Source organism: Phragmites australis, chromosome 20, assembly GCF_958298935.1.
Source record: "Phragmites australis chromosome 20, lpPhrAust1.1, whole genome shotgun sequence".
NCBI lineage: Eukaryota > Viridiplantae > Streptophyta > Magnoliopsida > Poales > Poaceae > Phragmites > Phragmites australis.
Genome location: NC_084940.1, coordinates 657,832 through 673,767, shown reverse-complemented (window position 1 = coordinate 673,767; position 15,936 = coordinate 657,832). Strand labels below are relative to the sequence as shown.

Genomic DNA, 15,936 nt, shown 5'->3' with positions numbered 1-15,936 from the left:
CTGTAACAAATCACTATAAAAATAATAATTAAATGTATTCTTTCACTATAACATATTTACTGAATGAGAACTATGACAAAAGATCTAGACGGTTAGTTCAAAATTAATGGCTCCGTAGTGACCCTAATGCACTTCACTGTGGCTCTTACCGTGACAACTGCAGAGAACCAGAGGATCCATGCGTCAACTGTATATGGAGATACGTAAATATACTCGAGCGACGGGATCCCTAACAAAAACTGAGAGACGGCCGGGTAAGCTTGGCTTCTTTTCTTTTCCACTCTTCCCTGATGGTCATTGAGGCGGATTTCAGTCGACGATTTTGCACTACGCTTGGCTTCCTGGTCGATGAGCTCGTGCCTTAGCTTTATATATAGGACAGGCTCTAGGACAGCTTATCCATAGATAGATAAATAAATCTCAATTCGATAGATAAATCTAATGTAAGAGGGCATGCATGGAAGAATGGAGGTGTATTTGCGGAGACACCAATGCAAGGAGAGCGAGATGCGATAGGAACATGCAATGCATGGTTTCTTTAGCAATTCGATCGCAATCGGTCCAAGGTTTCCATCTTGTTGTAATAGCCCATCTCGTTGCCTCTATATTGGCTGGCTTTCTGCTTGCCTCGGCGGCACCGTTCCTCTTTGACTTGTGACAGACCATCTAGAAGCTAATTAATGTTCCAAGAATGTTCGTTGCAACACTTATGTTTGCCTTTCGGAGATGCATCTGATTGTTGCAGAATGTAAAACAGGTATTTTGCCTCGTCATTTCAATATGAATAAATCTGACTTCAGAATAGGTATGATACAAAATTCATGGCGTTCTCTCTCCGGCACACAAAATGCTGCTGTGAATCAAATCAGCACCTCAATTAATTATTTTCCTCTATAAAAGAATCACTAGGGCAATGTGACATTTTACCTGTCTGTTGTCAAAAATGTACACTATACGATGTAAACAGTGCGATGCACGAAATCAAGACAGAAATTGAAGATCTTGTCTAGCCTGGAACCATTCTGCCATGATAAAACAACCATGAAAACTCCAGTCGAGACTCCTCTGAAGCAGAAAATTATCGTGCCGGTGGATCTCATCCATATAGGAGTATATAGAAGCGGGTGTATTTGTATCTAACACTGGAAATAGAGATCGATCCACATCATCTCTAGATGTTATTGTCTGTCAGATCATCTCCCAACCAGCTTGCACCCATGGCCCAAACAACCTTAAGGGGTGTGGTTGGATCAATAGTGTTCTTGCATTCTACCCTCCCGCTACAAGAAGGTTTAAGAGGACGGGTAAACTCAAATGTGATAATGCCATTTTCTGGCTTGCACCGGACATAGGTTAAATTCTCCGATGTTGGATGGATACCAGTTGCAGTCTTTCCATCAATCCAATAAGTTTTTACTCGTCCAACCCCATCACTGCCCACCCAGCCAACATAGGTGTAGCTATTCACCATCCCATCCCCGAACCGATAGCAAGGTATCCAGTTTTCTTCTCAGCTCGAGCTGCTATTGATATAGAATCAGCGGACAGAGTCCAAAACAAAGTAACCTGCTGATCATCCAAAAAAGCACTGTTGTTGTACATGTCGCTAAGGCCTCCACCAACCACTTGAACCTTCCATCCCATCTCTTTGGTTCATAGAGTGACTGATAGTAGACTAGATCAGGTGTGTTCCGATCGGGAAGCCAAACAAGCTCTGCAGGGGTTGCTAGAACACCATGAGCATCAGGCCCACCAGCATATATGACCTCAGTTTTATTCCGGGACGTAGCATTGCCACCAATTGGGTCTGAAGTGAGATACAGAGCCACATCATGGGCAGCCTGCACTGAGAACGTCACCGGCACGCCCCTCTCAACCTTCAGCAGCGGCGCTTCCTTGTTGTTGATGTAAATCACCTTGTCAGGGTTCGGTGGGTTTGGGTAGTGCACTGCTGGAGCAGATGTGACCACGAGCGGCGTCTTCCCATCAGCGATGATCCTCAGTATAGTCGCTTATGTAGTAGTCCTCGGCAAATGGCATACCTTCCTCTGTGAAGCCGGCGACAACGACGTCGGCATGGAGCATGACGGGGGAGTTGGCCTTGGGGCCCGCCCACCCGAATGCCATGTAGTACTCGGAGCCCACGGCCGCCTCGAGGCCAATCTCGACAGTGCCAGCGGAGGCGTTGAGCGTCCATCGGAGGCGGTAGGTCTCCGTCTCCGATAGGGGGATGCAGTTGTCGAACATGGTGGGCACGGGCGAGCTATCGAGCTCGGAGTCGAAGGGGAGGAAGACGTGTCCGAGGTCGGAGGAGGTGTCGGGGTCGAAGACCGCGAGGAGGCGCGGGAGCGGGCGGGAGAAGGGGAGCTTGAGGGTGGCGTTGCGGAAGGTGCCGTTGAGCGGGAGCGGCGAAAAGGGTCGGCCGGCGGCGAGGTCGGTCAGGACAGAAGCGCGCGGACGGGGAGGCGGCGAGGAGGTCGAAGCGGGTGAGCGAGAGGGCGCAGGAGCCGTCGGGGGCCAGGCGCACGTGCCCCGGAGCTGGTGCTGCAGCATGGTGAGGTCCGCCGAGAAGTTGGACGTGAGGTTGGTGTGCGGGCACGACGCGGCGGCGACGAGCGACGCGACCCAGAGCTCTTACACGCTGAGTGACGTGATGAGAGAGATGAGTTTTTGAGATTTTTTTTTTCTGGGAAAACACGTGTATGACATGTTTTATAGAGCAGAGGCTAATGGACAACATCCGAGCAACAACTCACTTCACAGGGGCCTCACACGAAAAAAACTAATTTTTCCAATAAAGCCCCGGTAAGATCCACCCGTCCTCGCAGCGCGCCGCGCGTCGTCGTCTCCTCCCCACCTCGCGCGCGCCACGCCGAGCCTGGGAGCAGCCACCACCCACCGCCTCGCCTTAGCAGATCCGGGAGCCTAAGCCGTCGGGCGGCGCCTCCCCCACCGCCTCTCCGATGCGGTCGCGGGCGATGCCTCGGTGTGCCGCGGCTCTCGCGGTTTTTCTGCTCGCCGCCGCCGCCGCGCCGGCCGCCGGGTTCTACCTCCCTGGCGTCGCTCCGAATGATTTCGGGAAGGTTGGTTGGATCCCGCCGCTTCCCTTCCTTTCCCCCACCTGCTAGGATGTGTTCGTGTTCAGAGCTGGATCTGGTCAACGGTGTGGCGGTTCCCGAGTTGGGAACTTGGGATCCGCAGATCCAGCTCCAGGGTTGGTGACTGGTGTGCAGCTTCCCCGATTCGTTCATCCGATTCGATTAGTTCCCGTGCGATGCTACGCGAATTGGATGTGTTTGGGCTTGGGGATTGGGACCGCATAGTTGCACTTTTATCTGCGTGCTTTTTTTTAATTTATATTTGTGGTCTGCTGTTGTGATCTCTGTCCTGATCTGAAACATTTTCGCTAGATTTTGATGTGATCACAAGTTGCTACCTGCGGGGAAAAGTCAACGCATGCCAATACCATTGTGTATCTGCACTCTTAACACATAACATAAAGTTGTCTTATTGGTGATGGTCATTGATCCAAAGGTCAAGTAGGAGTTAGAATTTGATATGTTTCTGCTCTGCTACAAAATAATTGAACTGAGCTACAAAATAATTTGATATGTTTCTGGCATCCTCTGAGACAAGAGGGTGCCACAAAAGCTGAAAGGTAAGTTCTATAGGATGACGATTTGATCCGTGATGTTGTATGACACCGAATGTTGGCCAACTAAAAGGCGACATATCCAACACTTAAGTGTAGCAGAGATGCGTATGTTACGATGGATTTGTGTCCATACAAGAAAAGATCGGATTTGAAATAATGATATACGTGATAGGATAAGGTAGTGCCAATTGAAGAAAAGATTGTCTAACATTGGTTGAGGTGGTTTGGACATATCCAACGGAGGCCTCCAGAGTTATCTATGCATAGCGGGATATTGAGACGCGCTAATAATGTGAAGAGAGGCAGGGTTTGACTAAACCTAACATGGAAAGGAGTCTGTAAAGACTTGAAGAAATGAAATATCCTCAAAGAACTATCAACGGATAAAAACACGTGGAAGTTAGCAATCCACATGCCAGAACCATAACTTATGCATCAGTCTCTCTGTACCGTTATTACTTCTATTTTTTACTAGTACTAGTACATTATTATTTTCTCGTCATTTTTTTTAGTTGGATCTTATGGGTTTCATCTCTAGCTTACCCCAACTTGCTTGGGACAAAGGCTTTGTTGTTGTTTTTGTTGTTGTATCGGCTCGGGAGTCCTAAATGAGGTGCTAGATCATGTAATAAGAACTCTCGTTGAGGATTACACATGGTAAAGGAGTGACATTAGTTATGTTAATCTCCTGTAACAGAGTATTAGTCTGTGACATCATATTATTTTATCTTGTTAGGATTTTCCTAAACCGCTTTCTTAATTTGTCCACAGGGTGATGAACTTCAAGTGAAGGTGAATAAGCTTACATCGATCAAGACTCAACTTCCCTATACGTATTACTCCCTTCCGTTCTGTAAGCCAGCTACCATAGTCGACAGCGCTGAAAATCTTGGCGAGGTTCTTCGAGGTGATCGCATCGAGAACTCTCGTTATGTGGTTAGTACCTTCTAACAGAGCAAACTAATTAAAGTTCCTGCCCTTGGTTAACGTGCCTGATGTCGATTTTGTCATTATGCATGTTGTTTTGAACTTTAGTTTCAAATGAGAGAGCCAAAGATGTGTCAGATTGTCTGCAAAGTGACCATCACTGAGAAAGAAGCCAAGGAGCTCAAGGAAAAGATAGAGGATGAATATCGTGTGAACATGTAAGGACTGTAATATAGGTAGTCTTGTGCTTCTGTTCCCCTGGTAATTTTCCAAAGTGACTTAAAGTTGATTTACAGGATTCTGGACAACCTCCCTCTAGTTGTTCCTGTTGTAAGGCAAGATAAGAACACTGTTGCCTATCAAGGTGGATATCATGTTGGTGTGAAAGGACAGTATGCCGGAGTAAGTCCGTTACTCAGTTAGTGCTTAACTTTTCTTTATGCATGAGATCTTTCTATTAGAATGCTTTATCTATTGATCTGGACTAACAAATTCTCATATAAAAATGTTTTTTCAGAGTAAGGATGAGAAGTACTTCATCCACAACCACTTGTCATTTGCTGTGAAGTATCACAAGGATGATGATTCAGAGCTTTCTAGAATAGTGGGATTTGAGGTCCAACCATACAGGTTTTCTTTTAACTTTGCTTTGTGGTATTTAATTGCCTTGTGCTGTATGAAATGGACCTAAGGTATTATGGTATATGTATTTTTGCCAGCGTGAAGCATCAGGTCGACGATAAATGGGATGATGTGAACACTCGGTTGACCACATGTGATCCTCATGCAAACAAGATTGTAACAAGTTCTGATACTCCTCAGGAGGTTGAAGCTGGCAAGGAACTCATATTCACCTATGATGTTCACTTTGAGGTACTAGTTTGGGATTCAGAAGTTGCTTAGTTTTACTAGTTTGGGATTCAGGAGTTGCTTAGTTTATTTTTTGTTTAGCCACTGTAGCGTAAGCGGGTTCTTACAAGCTACTCTTTGAATGTTAAAGTACGATGATTTTCATGGAACCTCCCACTACTTTTGCAGGATAGTGAGATCAAGTGGGCCTCCCGCTGGGACACCTACCTGTTGATGACTGACGATCAGATTCACTGGTTTTCTATTGTTAACTCTCTCATGATCGTGCTTTTCTTATCTGGTATGGTGGCCATGATAATGCTTCGCACCCTCTATAGAGATATCTCTAGATACAATCAGCTTGAAACTCAAGAAGAAGCTCAAGAGGAAACAGGCTGGAAGCTTGTTCATGGAGATGTGTTCCGTCCTCCAACCAACTCTGACTTGCTCTGCGTTTATGTTGGTACTGGCGTTCAGTTCTTTGGAATGCTGCTGGTTACAATGATTTTTGCTGTTTTGGGTTTCCTTTCTCCATCAAACCGCGGAGGATTGATGACTGCAATGCTTCTCGTCTGGGTCTTGATGGGGTTGCTCGCTGGCTATTCTTCTTCACGTCTCTACAAGATGTTCAAGGGTTCAGAGTGGAAAAAGATTACCCTGCAAACGGCTTTCCTATTTCCAGGGATTGCTTTTGTTTTTTTCTTCATCTTGAATGCTCTTATATGGGGGGAGAAGTCATCTGGTGCTGTTCCTTTCACCACTATGTTTGCCTTGGTTCTCCTCTGGTTTGGCATCTCAGTACCCCTTGTTTTTGTTGGGAGTTATCTTGGGTTCAAGAAACCTGCCATGGAACCTCCAGTGAAGACAAACAAGATTCCACGACAGATCCCTGAGCAAGCTTGGTACATGAATCCAGCCTTCACCATTCTGATCGGTGGCATTCTCCCATTTGGAGCGGTTTTCATTGAGCTCTTTTTCATCCTCACCTCCATCTGGCTGCACCAGTTCTACTACATCTTTGGCTTCCTCTTCCTTGTATTTGTCATCCTCATCATCACCTGTGCCGAGATCACAATCGTGCTCTGCTATTTCCAACTGTGCAGCGAGGACTACATGTGGTGGTGGAGGTCTTACCTCACCGCAGGATCCTCCGCGGTGTATCTCTTCTTGTATGCTGCTTTCTACTTCTCCACAAAGCTGCAGATTACTAAGTTGGTGTCTGGCATCTTGTACTTCGGATACATGCTTCTCGCCTCCTATGCCTTCTTTGTGCTTACTGGCACAATTGGTTTCTGCGCCTGCTTCTGGTTCACAAGGTTGATTTACTCGTCAGTGAAAATTGATTAGGTGCGCCAACATGACACACATGACAGAGAATAATAGCACATGTTTCAGCGTCTGAGTCATGAGAACTGTACGATTAATGTGAAGTGGGGAACCATTCCCCCTTTTTGTCTTCTTGTTTTTTTCAGGAAACGTTGCTTTCTAGGACTTAGTTTATGAAAGATTCATGTTTATTGTGGTCAGATGATACACATTAGTACTGAGATAAATATAAGGGTAACACATTGCTGTGGAGTTGCTTCTTTTGACAAACTTTTCGTGGATCACTGTATAAATTTTAATTCATTATGACCGGTATGCTTTTACTGGTACAGCTGCTGGTATGAAACACCATGATTGCAACAATGTAATCACCTTTTTAATAGTTACATCTTTTGATTCCAACCTTCTTTCCAGCAAATTGCATATGGTGTGCTCAAGTGTTGACCTTCTAAAATTTGCTTGGAGCGTCAGTTATTCATTATGAGAATGCTCAAACTCTGGCATATGCATGATTCCATCACGGGTCTAGAGGACCAAGGAGTGGTGGAATTATCCAATGCTGTTGCTTCTCTTTTGGCTATGGGCTTCATCCCCCTCTTTGTGATCGGTGATCGTCGGAGTCGCCCATGCTCTTCCACGATCGAGCTGGGTGAGTGGTCGGCGGCTCCAGCAAATGGAGGCCGCTGCCGCGGGGAGTCCGCCAGCCATTGCAATTGGCGCGTAAGCGATTCAATTCCCGCCAAATCTGCTGATATCCAATCCAAAAGTGGGCCACAATCCGCAGCAAAATCACACTCCCGCTTTTTACTGTAGTAAATTTGATCAAAAGGGATTTATAGATACTTGAAAATATGCAATACTGATAAAGTTTGTTTTATGATAATTTTAATAATATAAAATTTATAAATATCTATATTTTTTTAAAAAAATACACGATCAAATTTACTACACAGTAAAAAACGGTGATAAATAACCTGTAATATAAAAGTTATACTAAGTATCTATAACTCCTTTTTAAGAAAAAAAATGCACAGTCAAATTTAATACATGATGACAAGTAGACTGGAGTTAGTACTGCTCCTCGAGCTGACACCAACGAAATTATTGACGCTGCAGCTGCTGTCTCCTTTACTCCGCCGCGCACAGGCACAACACTCCCACTTTGCTCCTCCTCCTCGTCGCTCCCACAAATCACGCCCGTCTCACTGGCCCTGAGCTTACAATGGCGCGGCTCCTGGTTGTCGCCGTGCTCGCCGTCTTGGCCATTGATCTCAGCGCCGCGACGGACCACATCGTGGGAGCCAACCACGGGTGGAACCCCAACATCAACTACTCACTCTGGTCCGGCAACCAGACCTTCTACGTCGGCGACCTCATCTGTAAGCCTTGCTTAGCTGCCTCTGTTATTTCTCGTTGGAACGATAATCTCGGCCCATTTCCATTTATTTGAGGATTCAATGCTAACGCTGCGACGGCGAATGGGTGTGGTTTGTTGGGTGCAGCGTTCCGGTACCAGAAGTGGACGTACAACGTGTTCGAGGTGAACGAGACGGGGTACGACAACTGCACCATGGCCGGGGTCGCCGGCAACTGGACCTCCGGCAAGGACTTCATCCCGCTCCCCGACGCCCGCCGCTACTACTTCATCTGCGGCAACGGCTTCTGCCTGCAAGGCATGAAGGTCGCCATCACCGTCCACCCGCTCCCGCACAACGCCTCCGCCGCCGGCAGCTCCAGCGCACCGGACGAGGCCGCAGCGCCCGGCACGAGGGCTGCCGCCGCATGGGTGGCGCTGCTCGCGGTCGCCGTGGCTGCCGTTGCTGCTTAGTACTAGCACTTTGATTCCCTAGCATTCTTTCAACCTTTTCTTCTGTGTGTTTTGCTACATTTCCCAGGGTGTTCTAATTCGACTTCATTAGTTTTGCACCAACTGTTCAAATTTTTCCGCAAGCAAAGCTGCCTTTGTGTTCCCATGTAATAATGGTCAACTGAGAATCTTTGCTACAAATTCGGCGGAACGATTCAAATCATGTGGTGCCACCAAAGCACGATCTCAAGACGAAAGAAAAGCAGTAGCTCCTAAAAACACATCGATGCATTCACAAAACCCGGTCCAACAATCAGCACGCATGTATTACATACAGGTTGCGACTACTCTGAAGACTAACATCCCTTTACGAGAACAAACCCTGTAAGAGAATGTCGAATAGAACTCCTTTCTTATATACACCACTTGCTATCCTTTTGTCTATCGCCCACCACCGGTTAGAACTCCAGTGTGCCGCTCGAGCCTCTACTTCAATGGGTCGTCTGGGCCATCAAACTCGCTGTTCACAAAGGGAAGGGCTCAAATTCTGAAACAAGAACTTGGGATTTTACAACGGAGATTTCAATGCCTGGAGAAGTATCTGTTGTAGTTGCGTCAGCCAAAGAGAAGCTTACTTTGGCCGCATCTCTTCTGAAGTGGCTGTAGATTGCTCAGCGCTAGAAGTAGCTACTGATGAAGCTGGCTTCTTAAACTGAACCACAATCACGGTCATGTTGTCACATCCTTCGCCACCACTTGTAGGTGCCAAGCAGCGGTCAAGTAGCTTCTCACACACTCTGGATAGCTTATCCTCCTGCGAATTTTTCAGGCAGATGATGAGAACATTTGTAACGAAATGTTATCAAACATAGCTGTGTGCTGCACTTACAGTGTTTATGTGTTTATGTACAAAATCAACCACTTCTTGACTTGACATGCAATCCCTGTCATAAGAAAAATTGGTTCTCAACAACTCAATAGCAATCACAGTGATACAAAAAACAGAGTAGACAACACTCTAAGTGGAATTCACCAATTAAATTTAACGTGGGAGTGCTAATGTCGAACTTAGTACCTGGCTGACAGCATGGATAATGAGTAACCAAAACATCATTTTACAACCTCAAGATCAGGAATTTTGCTTGTCTATCAAATCTAACATGTCTGCTGTATGGCATGGAACCATTAATCTCTTATGCAATCAAGTGCAATAGAGCTCCCAGTACTATCAGTCTACGTTTGCCTAACACCACCTGCTAAACGCACCAGTATTTGGCCCTTGATGAAAGCTAGAGATGCTTGCTTTGTTCGACATGCCCCTCATATAGATCAAGGCAACTAGCTAACATAGATAAAACAAATAAGCATTCTCCAACTCGAATTTCATTAATAGAGTATGATCTGGATACATATATCCATCTAAAAGTCAGGAGTTTCCTACCAAATTGCAGTTACATATCAGCAACCGCAAACCCTGATGCAAATACCTATACTCAAATCTGAATTAGATGGACGGTGTCACAAATGTAGATTAAATATACATGCTGCTACTTATTCGATATCCTTATAACAAGTTATTGTGTTCTCGTTACTTCAGGTTCACAGTTGCTAATGCATTAGACTTCCCTTCTGTCCAAATTTCAAAATTCAGTAGCATTTGGTCAAACCAATAACATTTTCAAGGTAACTGGTCCATGGTTGATAAGATACTTTTGCACAAATAACATTTAGCACCTTGACCAGTGAATAATTGCGTTTTCAAGGTTTGGCACAAACTCTTGAATGATACGTGTATTATGGATGATGCCTGTGATGATCATTGCAATATGTAGTGTCCAAACAAAGTCAGGGCAGAAGAATGATTTCCTTATCCCTTTTTTCTCTGGTAGATTTGATACAATGAAAACTAAGGAAGTTAACTTGGGGTTCTCTTCAAGTATTTTATCCTCAAACAGATGGTAATTTTTTTGGATATTTTTAGTATGACTCAAATAATATGAATGTCAAGGTATATAAGAAAAATATTTCAGTTATATCTGCATTCAGGAGAGAAATTGAAATCATACCATATGCCATCACATGCTAAAACAATGAATTCATCATCCTCGGAAAGTTTAACCTGATCAAAAGCCAAAGCAATCCTGAGTAATTTAGTTCAAGAAAAGGAAATACTGACAGAAAGGGGCTGGCAAAACTCACTGTTTTCAACTCAGGTTCAGCAGTCACAATCTGTCTCTCAGCTGGCAAAAGTTTATTTTGCTTCAGTTCCATGTCACCTAGAGGAAAACCCAAAAATAAATAAAAAAAAGTTTTATTTAACAACAAAATATTTTCTGCTTGAGAAAGAGAAGAGCTACCAATTGCCCTTGTCAAGTTCAAACTTCCTAGAGGAAAACACAAAAATAAATAAAAGGCTGTAAATAAAAAATATATTTTCCGCTTGAGAAAGAGAAGAGATACCCATTGCCCTTGATAAATTCAAACTTCCATTGACCCGCCCGGCAACAACAAATCCGCCAGCACTCAAAATCCTCTCCTTTTCTCCCTGAAGATCTGGCTTGTGATCTGTTGACAAATTGTAAGCCTGCACAACAGATGAGTAAGCAAAACATATTCTAGTATTTATGTTTGGCAACTAGAACTAAAACCAAGATGAGGAATCTAATGTACCTGACCCTTCTGTGAGATAACACACCGGGAATCCCCAGCATTTGCAACAATGAGTTGATCATTTCTTATGACAGCCACACAAGCTGTGCTTCCAGATGTTGGCCCAGAAAAGTTCGAATTTGAACCCTGCCATAGGAATTTTGTTACAAGGATTCAGATACCCTCTATATTTACTAGAATTTAACAAAAATAGAAAAAATGAAATAAACAAGGGTACATAAAAGCCCCAGTACTGCATGTCTTGCAAGCAACATCCATACTAAACAATATTTCCATTTATTTATATGAAGGGACTTTGGATAGGGTATATTAGAGGACATGCAATTTTGAAATAATAAGCTTTCATACCATGAATTTGTATTTTAAGAAGCACTCCTTCAGAGCTTAATGCCAAAAAGAGTAATGACTGGAATTTCACACACTAGGAAGGAAGGAAAATAATGTTTGACGATGAAAAAAAACTAATGAACTGTTTTACCTCCTCAGTATCCCAGCCATCCCCTAGGTTATCTGAATCTCCACCCTTGGGGGACCGTATGATGCCCTCCAGCATACCCGTGAATTTGTTTCCCTTATCTCCCAGCTCGGTCAATTCTCTCCATCCTCTTTGTCCTTTCATCATCTCATCCATTCTGAAAGAGTAAAATATTTTGAATGTTCACTACCACCAAATATATGTCAGGTTTACCCAAACTGACTCCATTCTGAAACGAGAAGCATGAAATTTACCTTAAGAAAGCTTTATGGACAGAAGTAGATAAATCATCAGATGAAGATGCTTCATTTATAAGAACTTGCTTGTGTAAATGCCTTGCACAGAATTTAGAAACGGCTTTTCCTAAAATAACAATGGGTAGTATATGTCATGCTACCAGAGAAAACAATTTCTTATCTGATGCATAACTACACACTAAAGAACAAGCCATTCCCAACAAGGACAAATGTGTCAAATTTACAAGTGGTATTTATAGTATATACTTCTCACACCTGCTCATGAAAACAGAAATGCAGAAAAGTTTGATTATTTGACTTGCTACTGTCACATTGGGAACTTAGTATCCTGGACAAGCAAAGTTCAGAGTAGCACCAAATCAGTGTAAGTTGTTAACGAGGTTTACTTGAGATCATTCAAATAGTCAATACTGCCCACTAGCCTTTTCATCGTTCAAGAAATCTACTCATCTTTAATGAACTTCATTGGCAGATAGCCAGATACAAGGAAGTTTCTTCTGTGGGGGGACCAGTGCTTTAAAGAAGCACTAGATGCTAGGCAAGCAGCAAGGTGGTACCAAGTGCCTTATAAGCCATAAGGCGGGCTAGGCGGCAGCCCAGGCGGCGACTAGGGAGCATCTAAGCAGGCTAGACAGGCGGTTTCTGAAACAGCATGGGCAGACTACTTTCGAAAATGCCCCTCCCCTTGTTCATTTGCCCTTACATGTCATAACGAATCAAAATGGCGCAATCCTTTGTGAGACTCCAAAAAAGGGCAAACAATAATAACTTATAACAAGTGCTTCCAAGAAGCGGTACTCATCTCAGCTAGTACATTGCTATGTACATACATTCAATACTGGATGGTAGTGTCAGCACCATTGCCATGCTTATGAACATACGCACAGAAGATCAACAAACCCTATGGCCCATAGTGGAATTGCTGCGGAATCTTACCGCCCTTCTATTTGGCGCATGGTGACAATACTGAATTTACCGTGCTTCAATTACACTATTACATTTTAGGAAGCACCAACATATCTAACTATTAATTGGATAGAATTGAGTGAACTTAGATCATGCTAATCATATGAACGCACTCCCTCAGAAGCTCAAATCAATCTGCATTCACTCAGTAGTCAGTAAAGCTGAAGACAATATCATAACCAGAATAGAAAGCAAGCAGAATTTACCTCCATGGCCATCATAAATGCCAAAAAATAATTGGATAGAATTGAGTGAACTAAGATCATACTAATCATATGAACACACTCCCTCAGAAGCTCAAATCAATCCGCATTCACTCAGTAGTCAGTAAAGCTGAAGACAATATCATGACCAGTTAGAAAGCAAGCAGAATTTACCTCCATGGCCATCATAAACGCCAAAAAATGATGTGCAGTCATCGAGGTTTGGCAAAGCAGCATGCTGCAAGTAATACGCATGTGGATTAGCTTTTAAAGAGTGGACATGCTTGTGCAGATGATTCCTTCAAAGTGATGCAACAAGTAAACAACCCTTATCGCAAGCAAGCTAATGTGTGCAAGCTTCCGTCATATATCATCGGGAACAATTTATCAGAACTAGTAGTGCGCTCCCAAATGCGAGTGCGACAAGCCGCTATCTGGAGCTTTTCGCTTACAGGGGAAGCGCCATTGGTCAAATCACGACAGAATTTATTCTAGGTTGTCCCTTCCTGGACGGTACGAGACAACAATTTTGCAATTAATTCATCACGCAAGTCTACGCATAATAACAGGATCGCAACTTGGACTCTAAGCAGCTGCAAATCTCCACATATACAGATGCGTCTCACTCCAAACAGTCCCCCAGTTGAGTCCGCATGGAGCACAACAGCGGAATCCTGTCACCTAAAAAAGGAAACCGCGACGGAAACCGAAGCAACTCACCGAGTCCTCCATGGAGGTCCGCCACCCCTGCATGGAGGAGAGGCCGAACCGGAGGCGGTCGTTCCCGCCGTCGGCGGAGAGCTTGTCCGTCTTGGGCGTGCTGAGGTACGCCCCCATCTTGTCCCCCGCCCGGGCGCAGCAATCCCAGCACCCTGTGGAGCAAACCACCAGACCCCGTCGTCAGTCGTCACAACCGAACACGCGCAGCACGCATTCCACCGCGACGCAGCGAGATTGATCTGGGACCCCCTCCCCACACCCCCCAAAACCAAACTTCTCAGATTGCCGCCGCACGAGCGTACGCGCACGGGAAGCGGCTGCGATTCGGAGGGGAGGGAGTGTGGCGATTGGGGAGGAGCGAGGAGCAACTTACGAGGAGGAGAGAGCGGCGGCGGTGCGAGACGATGAACGCGCGGCGATGCGAGAAAGAGTCGGGGTGGGTGTTGTATTTGTAGGCGGCGGGGATGCGGTGGGGGCGGCCGAGAGACGGAGAGGAGGGGAAGGGGGTGGGGTGGGGGATTCCTAGAAGATTGCGTATCTCTTTTTCCTTTTCACCGCCAGCCAGCTCCCTCCACAACTTCTTCCTGCTTCCTCTCTTGTGATACCTCATGAGAAAATTGATTTTTTTTACCACTATTAAGAGTGGGCTTCATTAAAATATTACCCTCAACATACAACACTATAAAATGACACTCTCAATAGGGGCTTCGACGATTTCTTATTATTGGACGATGTTTGCCCTTGTCTCACCTGTTAGTCCTCTGTCCATTCATGTTTTCTTCCGTGGGTTCAACTACCTATTCTCCCCACCTGTTTTAAAGTCGATAAATGAGATCTTCATCTGCATACAAGGATTTGCCGAGGGTGATGAGGTAGAAGGGCAACACATCAATATTCCCTATGAACGAGCTTGCATTGAACTGCACCGTCCTAATGGTCATCGTGTCGGAACTGGTACACTTGGTGAGGAGTACGAGAATACGAGCCCAAGCGGTGGTTGTAGGAGATGTCGAAGGTGGACGAGGAGGTTGAGCTCATTGGGGATGAGGCCGGATGGTTGGTTGCCGTGGAGGTTTATGATATTGAGGTAGGCACCGATGGAGAGCTCCGGTGACTAGAGGTTAGTGCAGTGGTAGATCAATGTGCTTGAGTTCTCTTTTTTGTTTCCTCCGCTCGTGCAACGTGTCTACGTTCGGCTAGCTATTTCCTTCCCCGTTGTTGCCACTATTTCCGATTTGCCATATCTCATAGCACATGTGCCTTATACCGCAACCAGTTGCTTAGCGGAATCCAAATCACACAAATCTCAAGCAAACTTATTTCTGATTGGAAACATTTGCAATTGGATTAGAACTTCTTCGGATCATCTAGTTGAAATTTCTGGGTTGAATGCTCCAAGTTAAAACTCAAGTTGAAGGTTGCAAATTCTGCGTTAAATTCTGTAAATTCCTCCAATAGTTTCTCCATGTTCGTGAAGAACTATCGAATTACTTTCCACAAAAAATTGATATAAGCTATGTAATAGTGTTTTAATAGATTCTGTGAACGACACACATGGGGAAAAAATGAACACATGGAGAAGGTCTTGTGTTGTTGGATCGATGGTACCTCTGATTGGGACTTCACCAGCATTGCCTATACTCCGGATCATGCAAATCTCGATTGCCACGACCTGGCAGAATTTTGAGCCTCAAGAGGCTCCACAGGCCAGCGTGCATGCCATTGAGATCCCAGCATGACTGCTCCTGGTAGGAGTGCTGTGCCGCTATGACGCCAATAAAGCCGGCATCCGGTGTACTTAACTTGCAGAAAAGATTGGAAGAAATTAAAGATGGGCGCACGTACGTCAGCTAATCTCCAACAGTAATCTATGTTAGTGAAGTTGGTTCTCTTGGTGTCAGGATCTTCTGCTATGTACTATCACAGAATAAGCTCTGCTCCTCCATTTTTGCTCTCCCTGAAGCATATAGACTGAAACCAGGACAAAATTTGCAGATATCGCTCGGGGCCAGCTTGGAATCAAACTCTATATATAGCTTTTTGAAACACTCATATGTATTGCTTTTTGAAAAGATGATGTT

General features: G+C 44.8%; 3 protein-coding genes and 1 pseudogene across 4 annotated transcripts; 2 read left to right on the top strand and 2 right to left on the bottom strand.

Annotated features, from left to right (window-relative positions):
* Nucleotides 1-565: 565 nt before the first annotated feature.
* On the bottom strand, nucleotides 566-2,709 carry LOC133902284 (cytochrome b561, DM13 and DOMON domain-containing protein At5g54830-like; annotated as a pseudogene).
* A 27-nt stretch (nucleotides 2,710-2,736) lies between these two features.
* LOC133901559 (transmembrane 9 superfamily member 8-like) lies at nucleotides 2,737-7,009 on the top strand. Its single transcript, XM_062342905.1, has 7 exons — nucleotides 2,737-3,083; nucleotides 4,427-4,591; nucleotides 4,691-4,800; nucleotides 4,879-4,984; nucleotides 5,100-5,212; nucleotides 5,302-5,455; nucleotides 5,621-7,009. Exons 1-7 carry the CDS (start codon nucleotides 2,964-2,966, stop codon nucleotides 6,776-6,778), a joined length of 1,926 nt encoding a protein of 641 aa, XP_062198889.1. The 5' UTR covers nucleotides 2,737-2,963; the 3' UTR covers nucleotides 6,779-7,009.
* An 819-nt stretch (nucleotides 7,010-7,828) lies between these two features.
* Nucleotides 7,829-8,697, top strand: LOC133901670 (early nodulin-like protein 19). The gene is made up of 2 exons (XM_062343107.1): nucleotides 7,829-8,136; nucleotides 8,260-8,697. The coding sequence occupies exons 1-2, from the start codon at nucleotides 7,980-7,982 to the stop codon at nucleotides 8,583-8,585; spliced, it is 483 nt and encodes a 160-aa protein (XP_062199091.1). The 5' UTR covers nucleotides 7,829-7,979; the 3' UTR covers nucleotides 8,586-8,697.
* A 133-nt stretch (nucleotides 8,698-8,830) lies between these two features.
* LOC133901669 (probable protein phosphatase 2C 70) lies at nucleotides 8,831-14,383 on the bottom strand. Of its 2 annotated transcripts, none has more exons than XM_062343106.1 (12): nucleotides 14,229-14,383; nucleotides 13,856-14,007; nucleotides 13,310-13,373; nucleotides 11,964-12,072; nucleotides 11,713-11,866; nucleotides 11,235-11,360; nucleotides 11,025-11,148; nucleotides 10,764-10,840; nucleotides 10,631-10,683; nucleotides 9,454-9,508; nucleotides 9,200-9,378; nucleotides 8,831-9,111 (listed from the first exon to the last, which is right to left on the bottom strand). In XM_062343106.1, the coding sequence occupies exons 2-12, from the start codon at nucleotides 13,970-13,972 to the stop codon at nucleotides 9,105-9,107; spliced, it is 1,065 nt and encodes a 354-aa protein (XP_062199090.1). In that variant the 5' UTR covers nucleotides 13,973-14,007; nucleotides 14,229-14,383; the 3' UTR covers nucleotides 8,831-9,104. The 2 variants fall into 2 exon arrangements, with proteins under 2 accessions (XP_062199090.1, XP_062199089.1); XM_062343105.1 differs by having other exon boundaries at nucleotides 8,831-9,084.
* Between the last annotated feature and the right edge of the window lie 1,553 nt (nucleotides 14,384-15,936).

Bases quoted from the DNA above. Each gene is read 5' to 3' on its own strand.
- LOC133901669 (XM_062343105.1), bottom strand. From the start codon at position 13,972: ATGGGGGCGTACCTCAGCACGCCCAAGACGGACAAGCTCTCCGCCGAC. The intron at 13,374-13,855 runs GTGAGTTGCTTC...TATTACTTGCAG, and splicing joins GGACCTCCATGGAGGACTCG to CATGCTGCTTTGCCAAACCT. The intron at 10,684-10,763 runs GTGAGTTTTGCC...GCTTTTGATCAG, and splicing joins CTGAACCTGAGTTGAAAACA to GTTAAACTTTCCGAGGATGA.
- LOC133901670 (XM_062343107.1), top strand. From the start codon at position 7,980: ATGGCGCGGCTCCTGGTTGTCGCCGTGCTCGCCGTCTTGGCCATTGAT. The intron at 8,137-8,259 runs GTAAGCCTTGCT...TGTTGGGTGCAG, and splicing joins CTACGTCGGCGACCTCATCT to CGTTCCGGTACCAGAAGTGG.
- LOC133901559 (XM_062342905.1), top strand. From the start codon at position 2,964: ATGCGGTCGCGGGCGATGCCTCGGTGTGCCGCGGCTCTCGCGGTTTTT. The intron at 4,801-4,878 runs GTAAGGACTGTA...GTTGATTTACAG, and splicing joins GATGAATATCGTGTGAACAT to GATTCTGGACAACCTCCCTC. The intron at 5,213-5,301 runs GTTTTCTTTTAA...TATTTTTGCCAG, and splicing joins TTTGAGGTCCAACCATACAG to CGTGAAGCATCAGGTCGACG.